General features: G+C 40.1%; 1 protein-coding gene across 5 annotated transcripts; it reads left to right on the top strand.

Moving 5' to 3' along the window:
* The first annotated feature begins 3782 nt into the window (after positions 1-3782).
* znf408 (zinc finger protein 408) lies at positions 3783-26408 on the top strand. 5 transcript variants are annotated; one of them, XM_043706254.2, is made up of 7 exons: positions 3783-3886; positions 5318-5415; positions 6219-6493; positions 12622-12695; positions 18572-18768; positions 20150-21091; positions 21875-26408. In XM_043706254.2, exons 2-7 carry the CDS (start codon positions 5334-5336, stop codon positions 23125-23127), a joined length of 2823 nt encoding a protein of 940 aa, XP_043562189.2. In that variant the 5' UTR covers positions 3783-3886; positions 5318-5333; the 3' UTR covers positions 23128-26408. The 5 variants fall into 5 exon arrangements, with proteins under 5 accessions (XP_043562189.2, XP_043562190.2, XP_043562188.2 ...); XM_043706255.2 differs by having other exon boundaries at positions 3811-3931; XM_043706253.2 differs by lacking the exon at positions 3783-3886 and adding an exon at positions 3961-4186.
* The last annotated feature ends 897 nt before the right edge of the window (positions 26409-27305 follow it).

Genomic DNA, 27305 nt, shown 5'->3' with positions numbered 1-27305 from the left:
GACTGAGAATCAGTACCTTTTAACTATTTCAGATGTTTCAACAAGATTTCCTGAAGCAATGCCTTTGGTGAAAATTGTAGCAGAAAAATGAGTTTTTTTTTATTGGGTATGAATTATTGTCAAAGAAGTACAATCAGATTAAGGTCAAATTTTATATCACAAATATTCAAATAAATAATTCAAGCTTGGGAATAAAATATTTCAGGTCTTCAGCTTATCCTTTCTTTATTTCTTTAGTTTTTGACCTGTTCTATGAAGTAATGCTTAACGTTTTAATGAGAAAACTCTCATTTCTCTTACTACATTTTACCTCGGTTTTTTTGTACCTAGGTACCTTGGTACCTAAGATGGCACCATGTTTGGTGACATTATGCACTTTTCACGGTACTCCTGTACTTAAGTACACGTGACAACAAAATCTAAATCTAAAAAAAAATCTATCCACATTCTCAAAGAGCATTGGAAAAATGATGATGTTGAACTTGTTTAAGACCCTTGTTAGACTTCAGATGAAAAGTTGTGTTAAGTTCTAGGTGTCATGATTTAGGAAGAATGTAAACACATGGAAAGAGCTCAGAAGAGATTTGCAAGAATGGTTCCAGGGATGAGAAACTTCAGTTATAAGGATAGATTGAAGAAGTTGGGATTATTCTCTTTGGAGGGAAGAAGGCTAAGAGAAGATCTGATAGAGAGGTTTCAAAATCATGATTCTTTTTCTTCACTTGTGGGACTTGACTCTTGCTGGCAGGGCCAGCATTTATTGTCTGTCTCTAGTTGCCCTTGAAAAGGTGGTGGTGAGCTGCCTTCTTAACTGTTTCAGTCTACCTGCTGTAGGTTGACCCACAATGCCAACAGAAAGGGAATTTCAGGATTTTGCTTCTGCAACAGTGAAGTAACAGCAATATATTCCCACGTCATGATAGTGAGTGGCTTGGAGAGGTGGTGGTTGTGATGTATCTGCTGGTGGTGTCTCTCCCATGTATCTGCTGCTCTTGTCCTTCTAGATAGAAATGGTTGCAGCTTTGGAAGGTGCTGTCTAAGAATCTTTAGTGTGCTGGATAAGGTGGATAGGGAAGAACTGTTTCTGCTTGTAAACGATCAAGAATGAGAAGGTATAGATTTAAAGTAGGATTTGAAAGTGAAGCAAAGGTGATATAAGACAAATCTTGTTCATTCAGCGAGTAGTAAGGGTATGGAACACATTGCCTGGAAGTGTGTCGGAGGCAGGGTCAATTGAGACATTCAAAGGGCATTGGATGATTATTTGAATATACGTTGTGTGCAAGGATATGGGAAAAAAGCAGGAGGTTGACTCTAGATCGTGAAGCTCATTTGAAGAGCGAGTGCAGGCACGATGAGCCAATTGGCCTTCTTTTGTTCCATTAGGATTCTGTGACTTCTTAGGTGGCTTCAAGCTTTAAAGATAAAGATTAGACCTCATTGTCAAGAATGGCTGAATGTTTTGGATAAAGGAATAACCTTGTTACTGTTTTCCGTCCACAAAACTCAGTCATTTTTGATTGATATACAGATATGACTTGGGAGGATTCCCTAAATTAGTTAAAGAAAAAAACGTATAAACTAAAGCCTAGCTCTACAGTTTCAATCTAAGTTTTTGAGAAAAACTAACCAAATTATGTGAAATAGCCAAAAAACATTTGAGAAGTGTACAACAAACAATGAAAACTAGAGCAGATAAAAAGTCAAACCTCGGAATTCCGTTGCTGGAGACGTTATGTGACAAGATGTTATTTGTCTCAGGAGAATCACCAGAGGAGGTTGGAAGAGAGCTGGAGGCCAGTGAGAGGAAAACAAAAGGTAAGTCAGGGAACATTGGGAAAAGCAGGAAAGGCACCAGAGATAATTTATTAGAATTACTGGGGACAATTCATGGGAGCTGAAAATGTGTTGCTGGAAAAGCACAGCAGGTCACACAGCATCCAAGGAGCAGGAGAATCGACGTTTCGGGCATGAGCCCTTCTTCAGGAACCTTTTTCAGGAACAATTCATGGGAGATCATGATACAACTTAACCCCAGTGCACCTACTATTGACCCCCTGTTCTTACAAAATGCTGCCCTATTTTCCACTTCCATTCCTCTCCACAGAACTTACTGTGTTGTTTCCTTCTGAATCTGAACCTTCCTAACCTTTCTGAAATTACATTTTGAACTCCTCCAAATAGCATATTTTAAATGGGAACAGTTGTAAACCACGCAGCCTCTTGAACCTGCCTGTTATTCTGTACGATCATGCCTTAACATTGTTTTCCTGCCACTCTCCCATTTCCCCTGATTCTCTGAAAAAAAAACTGTTCATCTCTGCCTTAAATATGTTCAATGATAGAGTATCTATAACCCTCTAGGGTAGAGAGTTTCAAAGGTTTTTGAATGAATAATTTTCTCCTCATCTCAACCTAAATAAATTGGCTCCTTATCATAAAACTGTGTCCCCATGTTCTGGACTCCCCAACCATTGGAAACAACCTCTCATTGCACATTATGAAATTTGAATGTCTCAATGAGATCCACTTTCATTCTTCAAAACTCTAGACAGTATAGGTCCAATTTACTCAGCCTCTCCATATGCCAAATCTCTCATCCCATAAACCAATCCAGGGAACTTTTGTTGTACCACCTCCAGTGCAAGTATAATCTTCCTCAGATATTGAGATGAAAACTGAACATGGTACTCCAGTTGTGGTTTCACCAAAGCATGAGATAATTGTAGCAAAACTTCTTTGCATTTGTACTCCAGTCTTTATGCAATAGAGGTCAATTTGCCATTCACTTTCTATATGTGCATACACACTTTTTGAGTTCTTTGTACAAAGACACCCAAGTTCCATTTACCATTAACATTTACATGTTTCACACCTTATAAAAGTAATTTGCTTTTGTATTCTTGTTACCAAAGTCAAAAGTTTCACTCTATCTACCATCTTGTTATCCATCCACTTAATCTGTCTTTATCTCTTGGAGAGAGATGATGTGTTCAATCACATAAATGCTGGAGGTAAGTCAAGACGAATAAGGAGGGATGGTTGTCAATGATCACAGTTACACAGGACATTATTTGTGACTTTGATATTAAGGCCATTTTAGCGTTGTGGCAGTATAGAAATCATGTCTACATTTGTTGACATGCTAAATGAGAATGCAAGATGCGATAAGGCTTCAGAAAGACTGAAAATAGATACAGAATCAAAGAAGGAGCAATTCTTCTTCTGCTAAGAATTCTAAAAGACTTTGACATAGAGAAAGATTGATAGTTAGGGAGCTGTTTTCTTCAATGATCAGTACTGAGATTATAACAGGTAGATTTCAAGGAAATAGTGTTTCTTTCTAGACGAATGTTGAACATATCACATGTCAACCTGTTTTTTCAACTCAGAACACAATTCCAAATTTTCATCTCGGATTATTAATATAAGCACTCTTCTTTACATCCAGGAATATAAATACAAATTCAAGATTCCGGCCTTGTGACTTATTAGTTTCCTGAATGTTTTTAAAAAAAGTAAAACTGTCACTCACTAGCAACAAAACATGGTGGAAAATGATGAAGATATAATTTGTCTGACAAGTAGTCCTCATTATAACTGGTGCCGTTATTTATTTTGGTTTAAACCTTAGCAAGGATATAAAGCAGAAAGTGTGTATAAATGCTAATTCCAGGTGATCAGTGCACTTCACATTTGCCAGTTCTTGGGATAGAAGTGGGCAGGGGCCGGAACGTTTCTTTATGCGTCAGTGTTGTTGCAGGGAACCACAGCACGGTCGGTTCCATCTCGTCCGTTCAAATATGAAGTCCCGCGGCGGTTTGCCTGCTGATGTTGGTGAATTCAGTTTAGGGATGGAGCCTTATCGCCTTTGACAGCAAATCAGGTCAGATCGCGCTCTGAGGGGGAGGAAGAGGGAAGTGTCAGATTGGTGAGGACCAGCTGCGTTCGTCAAACTATCGTCCGGGTCGAGCAGCGGAGCACAGGCCGCATAACAAGCAACAGATACATAAAGAACCTGTTGTTCTTAGGGGAACAGGATTGCATTCTCACCGAGACTTGTGTATTGACTCCATGTTAATCTTGATTAATAGGATATCCGTCGAATTTGAATAGCTATTCGATGTTTAATAATGACTTCCTGTGTTACTCTTGGAAGACAATTAAAAACTATTTTTTTCCTTGGGTAACTCTCCGAAATTATTTGTCTTCTATCCTTGTTTTGTTTTATCCCCCCCTTACTGTCTCCAGTTGGATGCCGAACATTTTCTTCTGTACTCTTTATCTCTTTATGTACGTCTCCCACTTCGGGTGTCTTGCATTCTCTATCTTTTTGTGCATGCTGTACCTGGTGGCTGCAACTCACCAATTTTCCTCTTGCCTTTGTAAAGAGATTTGGTGACAGACTCGAGGGTCCATCCCTGTATTCCATATGGAGCTCGTGTTGTCTGTAAGCTGATACATTCATAGCTTTCTTCTTGGGTATTGGTATGCTTTAACTGCACCTTTCAAATGATGGCCATAGCAAACTGCACCTATACGTTTACATGCCTGACTGCATTTGAAGGGAATCAGATTGAAATATTCACATTATGTGTCATACATATGACTTTGTGTTTATGAGGGTCTGTGTGTGTAGGTATGTAAACAGTTTAGTTGTTTTGGATTTTATAGCATTTAAAGTGAGCACAGTATTAACATGTTACATGTAGAACATTACTGAAATCCATCATTAGAACTAAGTTTCTCAGATTTCTTTGAGTCGAAAGTCCACTCCGTCTGAGTGCAGTTTTGCTGACATTGTCAGTGATATCCATTCCTGTGAAATAATAAATAAAATTAGACTGTCCTCTTTTTCACTCATTTGTTTTTGGTACCTGCATGAAGAGATCCAGTTGACCATATATAACAACATATATACTCTGGGTAATTCCATCATGCAGCCTCTTTGCTTCCAGTAATAGGTTTCTAGTAACTTGTGCTGTGTGAGAAGTGAGGGGTAAGGGATGATGCTTGGTGTGTTGGACTATGATATTTTCCACCCAGGAAGCAGACATGTCCTCCACTTTAAAAAAATCTCAGTTTAACTCTTATCCGTTGCAGTGATTTAATGAGGGGGGCTTGGTTTGAGCTGAACTTTTTTTTATTTAAGTGTAGTTTCCTTTGACAGAAGTTAGAATTCACTAAATATGAGTCATTATGACTAGGGCAAGATTCAGTTAAGGTTTCAGGGAGGGGGGGCTGGGGGGAATGATATAGGCAGGATTTGTTCTGTTTGATTTTACTTGCTTTGAACTAACAGGAGTCCCCTTTATAGGTATGTTCCCAAAAAAATGCCACAAGTAAATGAAGAAAGTGTGGAGCTAGGGCTAACTGAAGAGGGCCTTATTCCACCAGGTCGCAAGCAGCAGTTATGTAAGTAAACACTTGTATGTGTTTTTTAAGAAAAAGCTATACCTTGTGTCATAACTGACTTCGATTATGGTGTCTAATTCACAATTTGTATGAAGTTAGTAGATCTCTGGTAAGGCAACAGTTGAAACTGCTATTGCATGTCTCAGTATCCCTAGGCTAAGAGGAAAGAGGGAATATAAACCAGTGTTCCCATTCTTGCCTGTGATCAAGCAACTGTGATGGAATGTCTCATACATGAACATTACTTGAGATTACGTCGCAAGATTTGAGCTCTACTACAACAGTATTGTGCATTCCTCCAATGCATTTAACACACATGAAACCTCCCAAGGCACTACATAAAGCACTCAAAACAAATGGAAATGAGTGTTGACAATGCAGTTTCTTAGTTATTTTCAGCATTCACTGTGTTGACGAAATGGAGCAGAAGAAACCAGGATATCATCCAGCAGCAGTATACAGCCTCACCAATGCTGCCGTTGAATAGTTGGAGCTACACAAAAGATAATGATCACAATAGATTTAAAATAGTGTTCTCCATGTTTGTTCCATTTTGGAGCTTTGTGTTATATATGCAAAGTTGTGCTGTAATCGGTTAGTGGGCAGGAAACTACACAACTTTCATTATTCTTGGTCTTTCAAGGCAGCATCGTCAATATCTGTATAAAGTGTCTTAGCACTAGCTACATTTGACATTTTAGCACCAAGACTGAGTTTGATGAGCTTTATGCACTAATCTTGGTTTTTGTCTTAAAATTTACACAACACTTAAAGTTTAATGTTTCTTTTTTCATTTTCTTTAGTCTGTGAAGAATGTCAGGAACTCTTTGAAAATACATGTCCAGTGCATGGCCTGCCACCTTTTATAAAAGATACGCCAGTCGACCTTGCGTCACCTTGCCGAGCCTTCTACACGCTCCCCCCTGGTCTGGCAGCAGGGCCTTCCCAGATTCAGAAGCAAAAGCTGGGTATCTGGTGTGTTTCTAAGGCACTTCCCAGAGGTGTTTTCTTTGGACCTCTCGAAGGAAAACTGGAATGTGATGATGTAAATGGAATAGCATCATTTATTTCAAAGGAGGTACAGAGTATGTTCGTAAATTCTACTTCCCTGAGACATTATAGATGGGGGATAATAAATCGTAACATTCATCAGTCCAAATTGGTACTTAAAGTTCAGAATGATGAATCTATAAGTTAAGGTAGAGATCTTTCATTCTCCAGCATATTGTTCATTGCCGTTTGTTCATTGACATCATTGTCTTTGCCTTGCTGCTTTCTTGTTTTTGCAGGTGCTTTGCAGTTATTTTAAAATAATGATCCAGAATCAAATCCCATTGTAATTGTCAGTATGTTAGAGTTATAGAGATGTACAGCATGGAAACAGATCCTTCAGTACAACTCATCTATACCGACCAGATATCCTAAATTAATCTAGTCCCATTTGCCAGCACTTGGCCCATATCCCTCTAAACCCTTCCTATTCATGTAACCATTCCGATACCTTTTAAATGTTGTAATTGTACCAGTCTCCACCACTTCTTCTGACAGCTCATTCCATACACACACCATCCTTTGCTTGCAAAAGTTGCCCCTGAGGTTCCTTTTTAAATCTTTTCCCCTCACCTTAAACCTATGCCCTCTAGTTATGGACTCCCCACCCCAGGGAAAGGTCCTTGTCTATTTACCCTACCCACGATTTTATAAACCTTTATAAGGTCACCCCTCCGCCTCCAACACCCCAGGAAAAATGGTCCCATCCTATTCAGCCTCCTCCTATAGCTCAAATCCTCCAACTTTGGCAACATCCTTGTAAATCTTTTCTGAACCCTTTCAAGTTTCACAACATCCTTCCTACAGGAGGGAGACCAGAAAGGCACACAATATTCCAAAAGTGGCCTAACCAATGTCCTGTACAACTGCTACATGACCTCCCAACTCCTGTTCACAGTGCTCTGACCAATAAAGGAAAATACACTAAATGCCATCTTCACTATCCTATCTACATGAGACTCCACTTTCACGGAACATAGAACATACTACAATACAGCGCAGAACAGGCCCTTTGGCCCTCAATGTTGCACCGACCTGTGAACTATTCTAAGCCCATCCCCCTACACTATCATATAATTATCCATGTGCTTATGCAAGGATTGTTTAAACCTCCCTAATGTGGCTGAGTTAACTACATTGGCAGGCAGGGCATTCCACACCCTTACCACTCTCTGAGTAAAGAACCTGCCTCTGACATTTTTAATTATATCCCCTCGTACAAGCTGACTTCATCATCCTAAGAAAAAGAGTTTCACTGTCTACCCTATCTAATCCTCTGATCATCTTGTATGTCTCTATTGAATCCCCTCTTAGCCTTCTTCTTTCCAAAGAGAACAGACCCATGTCTCTCAGCCTTTCCTCATAAGACCCTCCCTCCAGACCAGGCAACATCCTGGTAAATCTCCACTGCACCTTTTCCACTTCCTTCCTGTAATAGGGCGACCAGAACTGTACACAATATTCCAAGTGCGGCCACCCTAGAGGTTTTGTATAGTTGCAACATGACATTGCAGCTCCGGAATCAATCCCTCTACAAATGACAGCTGACACGCCGTACGCCTTCTTAACAGCACAATCAACCTGGGTGGCAACTTTCAGGGATCTATGTACGTGGACTCCAAGATCTCTCTGCACATCCACACTAGCTAGAATCTTTCCATTGACCCAGTACTCTGCCTTCCTGTTATTCTTCCCAAAGTGAATCACCTCACATTTAGCTGCATTGAATTCTATTTGCCCAACTCTCAGCCCAATTCTGCAGTTTATCCAAGTTCCCCTGCAACCTTCTTCCACATTGTCAACTACTCCACTGACTTTAGTGTCATCTGCAATCTTACTAACCCATCCATCTCTGCCTGCGTCAAAGTCATTTGTAAAAATGACAAACAGCAGTGGTCCCAAAAAAGATAATTGTGGCACACCACTAGTAACCGGACTCCAGGCTGAAAATTTTCTATCAACCACCACTCGCTGCCTTCTTTCAGAAAGCCAGTTTCTAATACAAACTGCTAAATCACCCTCAATCCCTTGCCTCCGCTTTTTCTCCAACAGCCTAATATGTGGAACCTTATCAAAGGCTTTTCTGAAGTCCATGTACACCACGTCAACTGCCCAACCCTCATCTACATGCTTGGTCACCTTCTCAAAATACTCAGTGAGGTTTGTGAGAAACGACCTACCCTTGACAAAACCATTTGGACTATCTGAAATCAAATTGTTGCTTGCCAGATGTTTATAAGTCCTATCTCTTATTATCCTTTCCAAAACCTTTCCCACAACAGAAGTAGGGCTCACTGGTCTATAATTACCTGGGTCATCTCTACTGCCCTTCTTGAACAAGGGCACAACATTTGCAATCCTCCAGTCCTCTGGTACAAAATCTGTAGACAATGACGATTCAAAGATCAAAGCCAAAGGCTCTGCCATCTCCTCTCTAGCTTCCCAGAGAATCTTCAGATAAACCCCATCTGGCCCAGGGGACTTGTCTATTTTCGTTCCTTCTAGAATTGATAACACCTCTTCGTAACTAACTTCGATCCTTTCTAGTCTAATATCTCAAATCTCCTCTACAAGGTTCTCCTTTTCCTGAGTGAAAACCGATGAGAAATGTTCATTTAGCACCTCTCTGATCTCCACAGGGTCCACACTCAACTTCCCACTTCTGTCTTCCTTTTAATCCTCACATACCTATAGAAAGCTTTAGGGTTCTCCTTTATTCTACCTGCTAAAGAGTGCTCATGTCCTCTCTTTGCTCTTCTTAACTCCTTTCTTTAAATCCTTCCTAGCTAATCTGTAACTCTCCATTGCCTCATCTGAACCATCTTGTCTCATCAACACATAAGCCTCCTTCTTCTGCTTAACAAGAGATTCAATTTCAGTAGTAAACCACGGTTCCCTTACCTTATGACTTTCTCCCTGCCTGACAGGGACATACCTATCAAGAACACGCAATATCTGTTCCTTAAACCAGCTCCACATTTCCATTGTTCCCATCCCTGCATTTTGCTACCCTATTCTATGCATCCTAATTCTTGCCTAATTGCATTTTAATTGCCCTTGCCCCATCGATAACTCTTGCCCTGTGGCATGTATCTATCCCTTTCCATCGCTAAACTAAACCTAACTGAATTATGGTCACTCTGTCCAAAGTGCTCACCTACAACTAAATCAAACACCTGGCCTGGATAATTACCAAGCACCAGATCCAGTGTGACTTCCTCTCTTGTCGGCCCTTCAACATACTGTGTCAGGAAACCCTCCTGCACGCATTGGACACAAATTGATCCATCTGATGTACTATAGTTATTAGCATTTCCAGTCAATGTTGGGGAAGTTAAAGTCCCCCATAATGACCACCCTGTTCACTCCTACCCAGAATTATTTTGCCAATCCTTTCCTCCATCTCCCTGGAACACTCCAGAGGCCTATTTTAAAAATTCCAAGCAGTGTGACTGCTCCTCTCCTATTTCTAACCTCAGCCCATACTACCTCAGTAGACGAGTCCTCGTCAAATGTTCTTTCAGCCACTGTTATACTGTCTTTGACTAACAAGGCCACACCTCCCCCTATTTTACCACCTTGCCTGTTCTTAATGAAAGATCCAAACCCTGGAACCTACAACATCCATTCCTCACCCTGCTCTATCCATGTCTCCGAAATGGCCACAACATTGAAGTTCCAGGTACCTATCCATGCTGCAAGCTCACCTACCTTATCTCAGATACTTCTGACATTGAAGTAGACACACTTCAAACCAGCTTGCTGTCGCCAGCACATTCCTGTGACTGTGAAATCCTGTCCATGTCCTCCCTACTCACATCCTCCTGTGCACTGCAACTACTCCTCAGGTTCCCAGCCCCTTGCTGAGCTAGTTTAACCCTACCCAAAAGATTTCCCACCTAGAACTATGAATCTGCACCCCAAGGTCTCTTTGTTCAGCAGGACTCCCCAGGACTTTAGTGCTAAGTGTATAAGTCCTGCCCTGATTTGCCTTTCCAAAATGCAGCACCTCATATTTATTTAAATTAAACTCCATCTGTCACTCCTCAGCCCATTGGCCCATCTGATTACTCTGATGTAACTCGCTGTCCACTCTACATCCAATTCTGGTATCATCTGCAAAACTACTGACTATACCTCCTATGTTGAGAAAATGAGGTCTGCAGATGCTGGAGATCAGAGCTGAAAATGTGTTGCTGGAAAAGCACAGCAGGTCAGGCAGCATCCAGGGAACAGGAGAATCGACGTTTCGGGCATAAGCCCTTCCTGAAGAAGGGCTTATGCACAATTCCTGAAGAAGGGCTTACGCCCGAAACGTCGATTCTCCTGTTCCCTGGATGCTGCCTGACCTGCTGTGCTTTTCCAGCAACACATTTTCAGCTCTATACCTCCTATGTTCACATCCAAATCATTTATATAATGATGAAAAGCAGTGGACCCAGCACCGATCCTTGTGGCACACTACTGGTTACAGGCCTCCAATGTGAAAAGCAACCCTCCACCACCACCCTCTGTCTTCTAACTTCGAGCCAGTTCTGTATAGAAATGGCTAGTTCTCCCTGTATTCCATGTGACCTAACCTTGCTAACCAGTCTACCGTGAGGAACCTTGTCGAATGCCTTACTGAAGTCCACCGCTCTGCCCTCATCAATGCACTTCATTACTACTTAAAAAAAAAACTCAATCAAATTTGTGAGACATGATTTCCCAGGCACAAAGCCATGTTGACTATCCCTAATCAGCCCTTGCCTATGCAAATACATGTAAATCCTGTCCCTCAGGATTCCCTCTAACAACTTAGCCACCACTGACATCAGGCTCACCCGTCTATAGTTCCCTGGCTTGTCCTTATCATCTTTCTTAAATAGTGGCACCATGTTAGACAGCCTCTAGTCTTCTGCTCATCAAGGGGCCCAGTAATCACTTCGCTAGCTTCTGACAGAGTTCTAGGGTACACCTGATCAGGTCCTGGGGATTTATCCACCATTATGCATTTCAAGACATCCAGCACCATCCTGTGATATGGACATTTTTCAAGATGTCAACGTCTACTTTCCCACATTCTCTATCTTTCATATCCCTCACCACAGTAAACATCGATGCAAAATATTCATTTAGTATCTCCCCCCATCTCCTGCGGTTCCATACATAGGCTGACTTGCTGCCTTCCTATTTATCCTTTTGTCCTTAATGTATTTGTATTTGTAAAATCCCTTTTGGATTCTCCTTAACCCTATTTACCAAAGCTATTCCATGTTCCATTTTTGCCCTCCTGATTTCCCTCTTAAGTATACTCCTACTGCCTTTATACTCTTCTAAGGATTCACTCGGAGTCCTTGGTGTTTAACATGGATTCCACAGTTTTAAGACTTGCCAAGTTGTTGCAGTAAGTTCAAATGAAGAAATTACTTGTCAAATTCATAACCACCCATCTCACATCAGATACTAGGTCCTGTCTGACAGTGACGAGTAAATCGAGATGTAGAGAAAACTACAAAAACTGTTCGGCAGGAGTGATTTTTGTCACTCCTGGTCGACTGCATCCTAATATTAGTTTGTTAGTATTTTGCAAGATTACTTCCATTCAAGTGAGCAAATTTAGGATGGATATCCAGCAGTAGCTTCTACATTGTAAAGGTGTTCTTGTATATGATGTTTTGTTAACAAATGGATATAGTTGAAATGGGTTGGATTTGTAGCATGTATTTGGGAGAAGTATTAGTTTTAATTTTGGCCTTTATTAAATAATCACAAGGGTCTTGACTTAACAAACCTGAATTATATAAATAATGTTAACATCCTTATTGAAATAAGTTGCACAAAGATGCAGTACGGTGTAAGTGCCAGGCAACTAGACTTTGTGTGATAACCCGTGCCCCAGAAGGCTGTGGAGACCAAGTCTCTGGATACTTTCAAGAAAGAGTTGGATAGAGCTCTTGAGGATAGTGGAATCAAGGGTTATGGGGATAAGGCAGGAACAAGATACTGATTGAGGATGATCAGCCATGATCATAATGAGTGGTGGTGCTGGCTCGAAGGGCAGAATGGCCTACTCCTGCACCTATTGTCTATTGACTGTGAATATACAATTAATCTGGGTGTTTTCATTCTTGCATCCACTGTGACTGACTGACTGACTTATCTTCATTACCACAGTTTAGAGAAAATGGTGACAAAGTAGAATTACCAGAATTACAGAGGGTCAACCAATCATTCTCAAATTGGATGAGGTAATATAGTCTTTATGTATGCATGTAATACACTCAGGCACATTGTTAGAGAATCATTATTATTACATTTTGCATTATCCTGAATACTAATTGTGTTGCTAATTGGTGAGGATTGAAATATCAAAGTCCTGTAAAGGTCTAAGAGGGTCACACCTGATCTTGGTGTAATATGTATGTTGGCACCTTATCCAGTACAGTGAGTCACTACCTCAAACTTGAAAGCATTCAACAGAGTAATTGTTTCTAGTTTGAGCACTCTCCTAACAATGGGAGCTTCCAATGTTTTTATCTGTTGAAATCATTTGTTCTGTCATCAACGTAATTTGATATTCATGATTTTAAAAATCACTGGACTATTAAGTTAAAAATCACACAACATCAGGTTATAGTCCAACAGGTTTATTTGGAAGCATTAGCTTTCGGAGCATTACTCCTTCATCAGATGAAGGAGCAGCACTCCGAAAGCTAGTGCTTCCAAATAAACCTGTTTGACTATAGTTCTGGATGTAGATTTGCTCGCTGAACTGGAAGGTTCATTTTCAGACATTTCGTCACCATACTCAGTAACATCTTCAGTGAGCCTTTGGACAAATCATTGCTGATGTTTTTTGCTTTCTACTTATATGTTTGGGTTTCTTTGGGTTTGTGATGTCATTTCCTCTGCCCTCATCAATCCTCTTTGCTACTTCTTCAAAAAACTCAATCAGGTTAGTGATACCCTGTACATAATTTCTCACACACAAAGGCCATGTTGACTACCCATAATCAGTCCTTGCCTATACAAATACATGTAAATGCTGTCCCTCAGGATTCCCCCTAACAGCTTGCACACCACCGATGTCAGGCTCACCAGTCTATAGTTCCCTGGCTTGTCCTTACCACCTTACTTAAATAGTGGCACTACGTTAGCCAGCCTCCAGTCTTCTGGCACTTCACCTATCGCTGATCTAACTATCTCAGCAAGGGGCCTGGCAATCACTTTCCTAGCTTCCCACAGAGTTCCAGGGTACACCTGATCAGGTCTTGGGGGCTTTATCAACTTTTCACACCTCCAGCACCACCTCCTCTGTAATATGGACATTCTTCAAGATGTCACCATCTATTTCCCCACATTCTATATCTTCCATGTCCTTCTCCACAGTAAACACTGATGTAAAATACTTGCTTGGTATCTTCCCCAATCTCCTGCAGTTCCACACATAGGCTGCTTTGCTGATCTTAGAGGGGCCCTATTCTCTCCCAAGTTACCCTTTTGTCCTTAATGTATATGTAAAATCCCTTTGGATTCTCCTTAACTCTGTTTGCCAAATCTATCTCATGTCCCGTTTTTGCTCCCCACTCTGATTTCCCTCTTAAGTGTATTCCTACTGCCTTTATACTCTTCTAAGGATTCACTCGATCTCTGCTATCTATATGCTTACTCCTTTTTCATTGCCTTCCTCAGCCAAGCACTCAGTGAGTCCCTTTCTCAATGTCACAGTGCCGTGAACTGTTCAGTCCTCCACTGCAGTTTTTATGTCTTTTTTTTTTGACTAAACCCTCAATTTCTCTAATCACCTAGCATTCCCTACACTTACCAGCCTTGCCTTTCACCTTAACAGGAACATAATGTCTCTGGACTTTCATTATCTCATTTTTGAAGGCTTCTCATTTTACAGCCATCCCTTTACCTGTAAAAATCTGCCCCCTGTCAACTATTGGAAGTTCTTGCCTAATACCGTCAAAATTGGCCTTCCTCCAATTTAGAACTTTAACTTTTAGATCCTGTCTATCCTTTTCCATCACTATTTTAAAATTAATAGAATTATGGTCACTGGCCCCAAAGCACTCCCCTACTGACACCTCAGTCACTTGTCAGCCTTATTACCCAAGAGTAGGTCAAGTTTTGTACCTTCTCTAGTAGATATGTCTACAGACTGAGAAAATTTTCTTGTAAACACTCAACAAATTCCTCTCCATTTAAACCCTTAATACTATGGCAGTCCTAGTCTATGCTTGGAAAGTTAAAATCCCCTACCATTTGTCTAGCTATCACGATTGTTAACAGCTAACCCGAGAATGCAACTTTAAAAAAAAAAGGGTTTTGTGATTTACACATAAAAGAAGTGAAACTATCACTGTATTCTAACCAATGAAAGGCTTAACAGACAATCAATTCTTCAATGTAGAATTTCAGTTACATCACACTGCAAATTTTTGCTATAAATTCTGTGTTACGATCGAGCCCTCCACAATCACCTGATGAAGGAGCGACGCTCCGAAAGCTAGTGTGCTTCCAATTAAACCTGTTGGACTATAACCTGGTGTTGTGTGATTTTTAACTTTGTACACCCCAGTCCAACACCAGCATCTCCGAATCATTACCATTACCAACGTATTATTCTTACAGATAATGGAGATCTTACAAACTTGTTTCTCAATTTCCTGCTGATTATTGGGGGATCTGGAATACAATCCAAATAAGATAATAATCCCTTTTCCTATTTCTCAGTTTCACCCAAATAACTCCCTGGTTGTATTCCTAGGAATATACTCCCTAAGTACAGCCATAATGTTATCCCTTATCAAAAATGCCACTCCCCCCTCCTCTCTTGCCCCCATTTCTATCCTCCTTATAATATTTATATCCTGGAACATTACACTGCCAGTCCTTCCATTCCTGAGCCACATCTCTAATTGTTCGGATATCCCAGTCCCATGTTCCTAACCATGCCCTGAGTTCATCTGCCTTCTCTATTAGGCCTCTTGCATTGAAATAAATGCAGTTTAATTTACATTGTTCCCTGTTTTGTTCCTGGCTGCCCTGACTGTTTGACTTGCTCCTTTTCCCAACTGTACCAGTCTCCAGATGAACCTTTTCCTCACTATCCTCTGGGTCCCACTCCTCCACCTTACTAGTTTAAATCCTCCCGAGCAGCTCTTGCAAATCTCCCTGCCAGTATATTATCACCTTCCAGTTTAGGTGCAATCCATCCTTTTTATACAGGTTACTTCTACCCCAGAAGAGATTCTAATAATCTAAAAATGTTAACCCTTCTCCCCTTAACCAGCTCCTCAACCATACATTCATCTGCTCTATCCTCCTCTTTCTGCCAAGGTGTACAACTGCCTCCTGTCGATCCCACTCCCCTTTGAGAATATTTTGCATTCTCTCTGAAATATCCTTGATCCTGGCACCAGGAAGGAAACACACCATTCTGATATATCACTGTTGGCTGCAGAAATATCTGCAGTGCCTCTGACTAGAGAGTCTCTTATCACCATCGATTGCCTGGAACCTGACGTATCCCTCGTTACGTTAGACACAGTCTCGGTCCAGGATCTTGCCTGTTTGTGCTACATTCCCCTGAGAGTCCATCACCCCCTACATTTTCCAAAACAGCATACTCGTTTGAAATGGGGATAGCTACAGGAGACTCCTGCACTATCTGCCTCCCTCTCCTAACTTTCCTCGTGGTAACCCATCTACCTGACTGTATCTGTAGGTTTTTTTCCTTTCCTATAACTGCCATCCATCACATCCCCTAGCTCCTGTGAATTTCTCATTGCCTGTAACTGCGCTCCAACCAATTCATGCGATCTGATAGGATTTGCAACCAAACACACTTACTGCTGACATAATCATAATCTCTGACATCAGGAAGAGCTGACATGACGAGCACATCACTCTACTAAAGGCCATCTTTGCACCTTAATCTACAGAAAATATCACAGTCTTACTACTCTTTTTAAAAAAAAACTGCTCCAGGCTAACTTAGTGCATATGTTTTATAGTTTTAAATTTTAATCAAAAGACAGATTTCAATAAAACATATAGCCAAAAATAACCCACTCTACTCACGATTAAGAAAAGACAGCAAGGTTACACTTAAAATCCATGCACTCCTGGGCTATGAGCTCTCCTACATGTGTTCCTCCAAGGTCAGGTGTGAATTTTGCTGTTTTTTAATTTTTCTTAGATGCAGTCTAATGCCCAGAAATACTTGAACTCAAACAGCAATATCAGGGGCTGTGCAGTTTCACTGCTGTGTCAGACAGCAGTGTAGGGCTCTCTCGCTCTCTTTCTCACTCACTCACTGACCATGTGGCCGTTGTCTTTTTTCTCTTCCTCCTTTTTTTAAAGTGCCATGGTTTTGATATTTTACTCCCCAAAGTGCCAACATACTGCAACAGCTTATAAAACAGTAATTACTGCTCCTGGAATTCGAGGATATCACCTCCAAGACCTAAAATACCTCAAAAAAGGAGCAGCTCTTAAAGCCAAAGTTTTTTCCTGACCTCCATCTTGGATTACCCAGAATGCTGGGCCGTTTCTTACTTTTTACTACTTTCACTTGAAAAGGTACTTTTGATTGATAGTGCTTTCTGAGAGATTTACTTTTGAGAGCCATTTTCAGATGACATGTGCTCTCATGCTCAATGGCCGTTGCTCTCCCTAATTTTCAAAATGAGAGAAAGTGAGGACTGCAGATGCCGGAGATCAGAGTTGAAAAATGTGGAGCTGGAAGAGCACGGCAGGTTGGGCAGCATCCAAGGAGCAGGAGAATCGACATTCCCTATGAAGGGCTTACGCACAAAGCGTCAATTCCCCTGCTCCTCGGATGCTGCCTAACCTGCTGAACTCTTCCAGCTCTAATTTTCAAAATGCCCTTCCATATTACATCTCTAACATCATACCCTCTCATTGGTCCAATGTTGTCAATACAATAAAATCAAATTCAATTGTTTTTTGGTAACCTAATTTAAAATAAATGGTTACGTTTCAATTGTGTCAACAGCAACCAAAACTCCGTTATGTTTTTAACAGTCAATTGTTACATGTATCTATTTTGGAACAGCCTTTCACAGACACCTGCTGTCACAATCTCTCAACTCAGAAATGCACTTTGTCTTGAAATGACTATACACTCTTGCGACTTCGTAACAACCTACATCAGCCTTTTAGCATGATCACACAGAATCTAAAGACTGGGTCCTTCCATGATTATTGTTGATGGTTCCAAGGCGCAATGAAGCAGCAAAAGGCTACTTGATTCTTTTTCCTTAATTATTTTTCCCTCACAAAAATGAGAAGCCAGTACAGTCACATTGTTTAGTCTGGCTGCTCAGTGAAGTGATAGAGCAAACTTTTATTTCAAACATTTTTAACTTAACTAGCCCACCTATGCATTGTGCATTGGAAATAATTTCTTTTGAGAGAGAGTGCAAGGATAAACAACTTAAGATGCATGGAGCTTGTAAGATAAAATCAACCTGAGGAAGCCCTGAAATGGTCAAATTGACTGTTTGTCACTCCTGACGCTTGTTTGTGACCATCTGGTCATCTTTTGAATAACATCATTTTAGTATTTTAATATACTTTTTAATAATTCAAATTTAAAAAGAGACTTCAGTACCTTTTTTGTAAACTGATGATTTATTCTTTTCTGCTGATTTACTCTCTCCAATCTACATGTTTCACCGTAAACAAATCTCAAATGGATTACATATGAACTAATTCTAGATGATGTCAAAGGTTCAGATGTATTAGAGGATACTGGAGAATTAGCATAGTCTGAATCTACTCGGAAGGTTCAGAAGGTGTTATAAACTGTGAAATTACTTTGATATTTTATTATAAAATGCCTTGTTTCTCTTCAGACCACATTCCTCTGTCCCTTCTCACCCCTGCCTCACCCTTCCTGCACTTCAAAGATGTCTCTATGCTTCTGCTTTGCGTAAGAATGAGAGTAGTGTGGGTATTTAAAATCAAATATTACACATTACTAAATAGTTCAGTAATCGAAGCTGTGAGTTGTTCAAATGGGCAACTGTTAGTGTCTACAGAAACCTGGCGTTAATTAAAGTTTGCTGATAAACTTGATTTTTTTTCTCAGATATGCAAACAAGGCGAAAACAAAAGAAGAAAGCAATGCAGTCATTTTCCAGTTTTATGGAAAAATCTACTACAGGGTTTCTAAAACTATTGAACTGGGTCAAGAACTTCTATTATGGCCAGAGGAGAATCAAGTTCAAGTCACGTGTGAAGTAAAAGATTCACATACGGATAAGGAGACAGTCAAAGTTCACACTGGTAAATGTGATATGCAATCTGTTTTCAAACTTTGTTGTAAAAACCATGCATGATGGTTTCCGTAATTCAACAAAGAGGGAGTTCATTTTGTTTCTGAAGTTCCACTTGGATACAATGTGGAATCATCATTCATATTTCCATGTGGATGCTGCTATTTTGAATTAAAGCTTACTGTGAGGTGGATACTGGTGTTGTTTACTTTGGAGTACTTCTACAGGGACTGGCCCATGTGACTGTATACATGCTGCATTGAACCATAGTGTGTGGTTCATTCACTCCTTGTCAATTGAACATGCTGTCTGTTTCCACCACTCTTCTGGTCATTGAATTGCAGTGTTCCTCCATTCCCTGTAGATAGAATAAATTCTCTGTTTCTGCCACTCCCAGTAAATAAGAAGAAGTTTTGTTTTTGGTTCCCCTCTAGATAGGACACAGTCTCCGGTTCAACCACTCTTAGTAAGTAAATCTCAGTCTCTGGTTTTGCCTTTTATTTTCAAGGATTAAATAATGGGGACTGATTGCTTAAATTTGGGCTTATTTGATTGAGTTCAGAAGTTAGAGGAATAATTCATCTGCGGTGTTTAAAATGATGGCAGGATTCAATTCGGCCAACATAAAGAACCATTTCTTCTAGTGGAGGATTCCAGAGCATAATATTAAAACTAGAGCCAGATGAATCAGCATGGAAGTCAGGAGCTGGTCAAAATCTGGAACTCTGTCCTGAAAAAGAAACCTTGGTTACTGGGTCAGTTGTAACTTTCAAGACTGGTATCAATACATTCTTGATGGATAAAAGTTATCAAGGGATATGGATCAAAAATCGTTAATGGAGCTGATGTACAGAATAGTCATGATTTGATTTAATTGACTGGATAGGGGTGGAGGGGTTAATGCCTATACTTATACTTGTATTCCATTCCTGCTAGAAAGGAAACCGTCTCTTCCTCAGCCATGTAGAATAATACCTTTTGGTATCATCAAACCCAGCAGATGAATGTTCAATGTCTACTTTTAAAACTCATATCTTTGCTATGTGAACCCATGAATGGAGATGTTCAGATATGGTCAATTAATCTTCAAGATATTCAGCTTATACAAATGTGTTCTGACAGTGTCTCTAGGCACTATTTTAAGAAATGACTGTCACTAAGAACAAGTTAACATAAAACAGCTGATTTCAGCTTCACACATTGTGTTGTGTATCAATACTTGAGTATACTTCCACTTTAACTATTAATTATGCTTAGATAATAGCTTCAGTCTAGAGTTACTGTGGAGACGTTTGTTACTTTATAACCTTTTGCTTGAGTTAGCTAGGTGATCTCCGATCATTACATTCTGCCATGTTTGTATGTTGAATGCTGTGACTCTTCGTTAACAGATGTCCTGAATGAAGAGTCCAAGGACAGTACATCTGACGTGCCAACTGAATCTCCTCTGTCTATGCCATTATGCACCAAGTCACCAATAGCTGAAAAACAGCCAGGGACCAAGAACATAGTGAAAACAGATCAGCCAGTAAAGAGATCACAGCGGCTTCAGATCAAACATAAAGCAAAGAACACATCATCAGAGAACAGAGTGAGCTGGGTTGCTTTGAGACGACAATCAAAATTAAATGGGGCCACTAATGGTGAAAACTTGCAGCTCCCAGCCCCTCTCTCCAAACAGGGTAATAATACTAAGAAACAGCATGACCCTGGAAATGACAAATTGATACAAGATATTGAAGAAATTAAGTCCAAAAGACAGAAGAAAATTAATCAGCGTGGACTTGGTGAGAGGACCTTGAGGTCATCAACGTGTAGCAAGGCCCTTGGACTCTATGCAGCTGGGAAAGTTCAAACGGTACAAACTGGACTCCATTCACAATTGCTGAACCAGCAGCTACCAAAACAAGGCAAGGAAAAGAAAACAATATTGAGAGACAAACAGGAAAATCTTGAAGCAAAAGAGAAATGTTGCACTCAAAACACCGAAGCTAAATCTCCAGGGAGTCATGGAGCAAAAGAGAAATCTGATGGTGATTTGGTCACACCACACCAAGAGGTAGAGGGGCTCAAGCTTCCTGCTGAAAATGGAGAACCGCATCGAGCTGTTGGCAAACGTAAGCCAAAGACTAAATCTGGGAGCAGGCGAAAGTTCTGCAGGCGTGACAGTTCCCAGATCGACCCCAGTGAGAGGAGGTACAGGTGTGACGACTGTGGAAAGGGTTTCATCCAGTTGTGCCATCTGAAGAAGCATCGGTTCACTCATACTGGACACAAACCTTACCTGTGCACTGAATGCGGGAAGAGCTACAGCTCTGAGGAGAGTTTCAGAGGTAAATGGAAGGGGCTACCCGAAATTACTGTGGTAATTTTCAACCAGATAGGAGTTAAACTCTGGACTTTTTTTTTAATGCATTGTCATTCTCTGTGTTATCTGTTATGGTAGACCAGTGAACTTTATGAAGGAAAAGCAAGGGAATGCTTCTAGTTTTACATAGGAAAGTATTATCTATTGATGCTGACTGAAACTATTTTAAAAATACTTCTTTGTGCATTTCAGTGTCGTATTGTAATTAATTTTATGTCAAATGAGATGATGTACAGAATTCACCAAGGATATTATTTCATAAGCAGCCATTTGGATTTGCTTGAGTCGAATCCAGCAATCCTTTTGCATGACTGACACCTTTCCATCTGAATCAGGCTGGTAGTCTTATATCCTTTGTGAACAGCAGGTAGCATGTATTTCTCACAGGTTACATGGTGAGCGGCACAGCTCACTGTAAAATGTATCAGCACTTTGGCATAGTTGATGTAGCCATGACATGAACACATACCATGCCCCAAAGAAGATTTTTCCCACCATTGTAGAGCTTAAGCAGCACCTACTGCACCTCCCAATGTGCTGCAGCACTATATTTCCCCGCAGAAGGTAATGAATCAGTTAAAGGAAAATTGAGGGCTAAAGTAAACCAAAGTCATGCTCCTATTTCCTTAGGTAAGATACATTAATCACAACAGTTGTGACCAAGAAATGACTGACATGCATGTTTTGCTAGATTTTTCTGCACTGTCTGCTTGTTTTTTATTTGTTAACCCCCTTTTTGTTTGAAAAGCCCACCAGATGCTACACAGAGGCGAGCGGCCATTCAAATGTCAACAGTGCGACAAGGCCTACGCATTGAAGCGGGATCTCCGAGAACATGAGCGGGTGCATTCAGGGGAACGCCCGTTCGTATGCAATGAATGTGGAAAGGCATTTGCCAGGCCTCCATCCCTCCGGATTCACAAGAAGCTCCACCGCCTGAAGGCCATGAACCTCGGTAACCCAAAAGCCTGCCGCTGCAGTGTGTGCGACAAGGAACTGGCCAACCCAGGCTCACTGAAGAACCACATGAGGCTACACACAGGTGAAAAACCATTCACTTGCACATACTGTGGCAAAGCCTTCAGGCAGATTGGCAATCTTCGGGGCCACCAACGAATCCACACGGGGGAGAAACCGTATAAATGTGAAGACTGCGGAGAGTTCTTCTCTCAGTTGCCTGAGTTGCGGAGGCACCGGATTTCTCACACTGGGGAGGTTTATCTCTGTACAATATGTGGAAAAACATTGAGAGATCCACACACATTCAGAGCACACGAGCGCCTGCATACAGGTGAGAGACCCTTTAAGTGTAATGAATGTGGGAAGGCATATACCCTTGCTACTAAGCTTCGCAGGCACCAGAGAATCCATTTGACCGAGAAACCATTTAAATGTGATGTATGTGGAAAGGGGTACACCATGACCCAAAGCTTAAAGAGGCACAGGGCGACCCACAAGAAAAATGATACACAGAGTTTAGGAGAAGTTGCAGAAGCTATTGCCTCTTTGGAAAAAGAAAGCCCCGAAGGCAAAACTATCGCTTTGACAGCAAAGCAGGTTAAGAAGGACGGCTTAAGTACCGTCAACCAAGAGACTGTTGATTCGAGTGGAAATGAAAGTGTTGTTTTAAACCTTTATGTGCACACCTTTGAAATGGTGGAAGTCCCAAATACAGAACACAAGGAGAATGCAATGCCAAGTTCTGAAAACCAGAACTCTGGTGAATCCACTGTTACATTCCAGCAAGTGAATAGCACTGAAGGAGTGGATGGTGACCCCTCTCAAGATGTTGTTGCACAGGCTTTGGTAGGAAGTCAGCAACCTTTCAATGAAGATATAATAGAAATAATTATTCCGGACACTGAGGATTATGGAGAACGAGTTACTACTAGAGGTGTTGTTGTAGAGCAGGAGAAATTGGCCAACAATGCTGTGGTTATTGAGGAGGATATTGGATTTAATACTGTTGCTGAGATTATAGAGATATCAACTGGCAGTTGAACTCCAATACCATTGTCTTTGTTAGTGTATCTGACTTTGTATTAAAATGCATTTGTGAATATGGAATGTTACATTTTTAGATCAATTTCACAGCGTATGACTCGTTTGTTTGCCTAAAACTACCCATGTCTGGATAGACATGACAGTGAAGATCCTGGAAGTTGTATCTTTGCACTCAACTCCCATTAATCACTTTGCAAGTGAAACTACTCATACTTTTTTTTTAAAAATGATTTATAAAACACTTTTTTTTCTAATGGATTTCCTTAAAATTCATTTTAAAAGTTAAGCATTGTACTTAATAATGAGCATGCAAAAGAACAGATTCGGAATGGTGTTAGTAGGGTTTATCAAAACTATACCATTCCACTTCAATTTCTTTGCGTAGTTATAAATGTTAAGTGAATAGCCAAGAGTGTAAAAGCAAAATGTTGCAAAACAATCACAAGTAGCTAACTTAGCCGAATGAGGCCAGCTGTCAGGGCAAATGCAAGGTCAAATACCAAAGCGAGCAATAATTCACACTGCATCAGAAAAAAGTGGGTACTAATTGATTGGTAAATGGATTCTGATCCATATGGAATGTCCCAGGAAAGAAGTGACCCCATGCATTTTGTAAAGGTGCAAGACCCAGACATGTTTTTGTTTACAGAGGTTATGCCCTCTAAATGTATGATCTTTTAGAAATGCAAATGAACTGCATTGCAAGCCCAACTGATAAACTACATGAGTTGTTAGTGTAATTTTTCTTATGCCTGATTATTGAGTCATGTTAGCAAGTTGTAGACTAACATTTAATGTAGGACCCGCTTTCTGAGTTTTGTAACTCAGTTTTGTAAAGGCAGTATCCTGTTGGTGGAGATACTGCTTGTGCAATGTTAATTGATGCTAAGTGCAAGTCATAAAACTTTCAACATCATGTCTCCTTACTTCAGCTATAATCAAGTTCTGTACTACCAAGCAATTAAGTAGCTGATTGTTAAATATAATAAATGCTGGAGTTATTCCCTGGTTATGACCTAAAAATAGTTGGTCTGCACTTGTATCAGATGTGTCATAATTTGTTAACAATTCAGTGTGAAAATCATTGTTGTTTGCAAGGTATGTGTGGATTGGTCATCTGTTTCTTCCATGACACTGACAAAACCTGGGTGACTGCAACTCCAAATGTACTCCACAGTGTAGATTTATGGAAATGTGCTGCTGAAATGATTCCAAAATGAGTCCAGTAACAACTATCAGTTAATTTAAATTAATACTACCACTTGATTGGAGAAGACGCTGAATGATCATCACAGGCTGAGCGTTCCAATCCCAACAAGGCAGTTTGCAAATTTTGAAATTGGGTCAAATGTTATGGAAATAAAAACATGGTATCAATAAAAGAGACAACATTGATATAAAAATCCATTAGTTCGCTCATCTTCTAGAAAACAAAAACCTATATTTGGCTGCAGGCCCATGACAATGGATGACTTTCTTAACTGTCCTCTGAAGTGGCAGAGTGAAATGTGGTTTGTACCGGACCATTTGTAGTGTTCCAGAGGGTCTGGCTATCACTTAAGATAACTAAGACCAGTAAATGCCAGCTGTGCAAGTGACATTCACATCCCCAGAATTATCTTTGTTAAAGGTTATCTTGAGGTTATTAGTTGCTCATTAGAGATACCAATATTTTTTTGAAATACTGAGGCATAATCATGTCAGAACATTAAAACAATGGCGCGGAAACAGGAATGATTGAAATTACTTTCCATGCTGTCTAGAAATTAAGATGCAATATATCCTAATTGAAACACACAGCACTCTTTTCACCACTGTGTTTCTTTGCACTGATATGGCTATATATATCAAAAATAATTATCAAATAAAAAGGAACTTGAATCGGGTGTTGCAATACAAGTCTTTTGGAACTCCTGATGGGTGAACAAAATATGATAGCTAATTATTATTGAGCGCTTGGTAAGGCCTCTGAAAATTCAGTGTTTTTTTATTATATTTTGTGTCATTGAAAGATTTAGCAACAGAGCTCAGAATTTTAGTTTCTGTCAGAATTTCCTAATGTGACAACCCAACAACTGATAGCTGTCACACACAATTGGTTAGTTACAGAGAGAAGCAGTATTGACAGAGGAATTCATTCATCTCCAGCCCACAGCACCACAAGTACCACACAGCTCAGGCAAGATGACATATCCTACCAGACAGAACAGAGATTGAACCCCGTGCTGTAGGTGGCACCAGTTTGATCCAAATTGGTTGTTCGGTCAACTTACTCCATAAGGAGTCTGAGATGCTAATGAGAACATGTACTTTAATTTGCATGTCGTGTTCAGGAGTTATGGTCAAGGCTCCAATTTAATTTCCATCATATGGCTGACCAGGAATCTCTTCCTCTTATCTACAGCCTACCATTGGCACATGTTAGAAGGTTTTATAGATGGGTATGAAACCTGTTTGGCCCCATTATGAACCCATTCTTTGACCACCAAGTCTTGAAATGTGACTAAGTCCTCCAAAAGCAGGGATGTCACCATTGTGTGAGCAGATCTGGGGGATCATTAGGGCTATCAAATCTGTGCTAATGCTTTGTGCACATGACCTGACCTAATTCCAATCTACTGATCATTCCTTTTACCTTTTTAAAGGATTTTCCTTTGTGAAAAAGTCTATATTCTAACTGCCCTCTATAAAGATTGGTTTTCTAAACTCCTATTTAATTTTATTCTTTATGATTTCAAAAGATGTTCTTTTTGTTACAGTCCAGTAAAAATAAGCTATCAACGTTTGCCTAATAATAACCCTTCTTAATCTTGAAGCACTCTGGCATGTCAATACTCAGATCCAAGAGAACAGTTTAAAGTCTTCCCATTACTGTAACCCTTCATCCCCCAGTAACATTCAAGTGAATTTGTTCTGTTGATTTTCCTTTAATGTGATTCGTAAAACTATTCATTACCTTCCCAACTGTGTCCCAATTTTTTGAACTAATTCAAATTTACTTAATTGCTTTTGCATTCCATGCCTGTAGGCACTATCCATGTGAATAAATTTGCCTTTTTTATTACATTAGTTAGTTCTGCTATAACTCGTGTTTCTTCAAAATGGATTGGTTTAACGCGATTGAAGAATTAATGACCGTCATTTGTACAACACAAACTTTCCTGACCTGTATCGGTTATAATGTGATTCCAGCCCCACTGGTTTAAATGGCGCGACTATTGCATGATTTTCTAATAAACGAGATTGCACAAGAATGGAACTATCGTGTTATATCAGAATCAACTGTATTGATTTGTTCTTCCACCTTTTCACCTGTTCCTTTTATTTGTAAAAATTCTTGTATTTCAGAAGTACTTTCTTATTCTCCTCATTCCCTCAGGCTCATTAATTTCTCCAAGTGCTTACTCATTTCATTCTTTATTTTAAGTCCAATAGTTTATAAGGTGAGCTGTTCCACTCAATAGTTTCCCAGCTTGAATTGGCCCTCCCTTCAGGTGGTGGAAGGAGGCACTTGTCAACCTCCAGTTCTTCGGTAGAGTTTTGAAGAAAATCCAGTGAGAGTCTCCTGTCAATCTGAAGCAGGTTGTTCAGTAATAATTCACATGGTATAATTCTAATGTTGTAAAGGATATTTTGGCTTATGAGGGAACATGGCATGAATCTATCGGAATTCTACCTGGGCTCCATGGTTAAGCTACAGAAAAAGATTATGTAAAGATATTTCCCATTATTGACAGTGCTTTTCAGACTGAAGGATATGAACAGCAAGCATGAGTGCACCACATTTGCAAAATTCCATTCAAGCCATCCTGTCTTAGAACTATATCACCATTCCTTCAGTCATTGGGTCAAAGTCCTGGAATTTCTTGACAGATGGTATTTCCAATCTTGAATCACTGCAACAAATTCTAGCCTAGTCAAAGATGTCCACATCCTTTGAGTGAATGAGGTTATCTAGTGATTTGACCAAAGTTTTCAAGATAGTGAGGGGAACGTATAGGAGAAATTACATCTGGTTTGGAAATCTAGGACAGTGATTTTAAAGCAGTGTGATACACATTTTCAAAAATATATATTAAGAGGTCTGAAGGTAAGACATTGAGATAACAATTAAGGTTTTAATTGTTTTTAACATATACATATGTGTTACTCAGTTGTCAGTAAGTGGGTGCAAG

The sequence above is a fragment of the Chiloscyllium plagiosum genome, unplaced genomic scaffold (genome assembly GCF_037043375.1).
Source record: "Chiloscyllium plagiosum isolate Xiang-an unplaced genomic scaffold, Cpla_swu_hap1 HiC_scaffold_18, whole genome shotgun sequence".
Lineage (NCBI taxonomy): Eukaryota > Metazoa > Chordata > Chondrichthyes > Orectolobiformes > Hemiscylliidae > Chiloscyllium > Chiloscyllium plagiosum.
Note: the sequence above shows the minus strand (reverse complement) of the source record. Positions and strands in the feature narration are given on the sequence as shown.

Coding starts and splice junctions, on each gene's coding strand:
- znf408 (XM_043706253.2), top strand. CDS start 4,134: ATGACTTCCTGTGTTACTCTTGGAAGACAATTAAAAACTATTTTTTTC. Junction 5,416..6,218: donor AGGTCGCAAGCAGCAGTTAT/GTAAGTAAACAC, acceptor CATTTTCTTTAG/TCTGTGAAGAATGTCAGGAA. Junction 12,696..18,571: donor TCATTCTCAAATTGGATGAG/GTAATATAGTCT, acceptor TTTTTTTCTCAG/ATATGCAAACAAGGCGAAAA.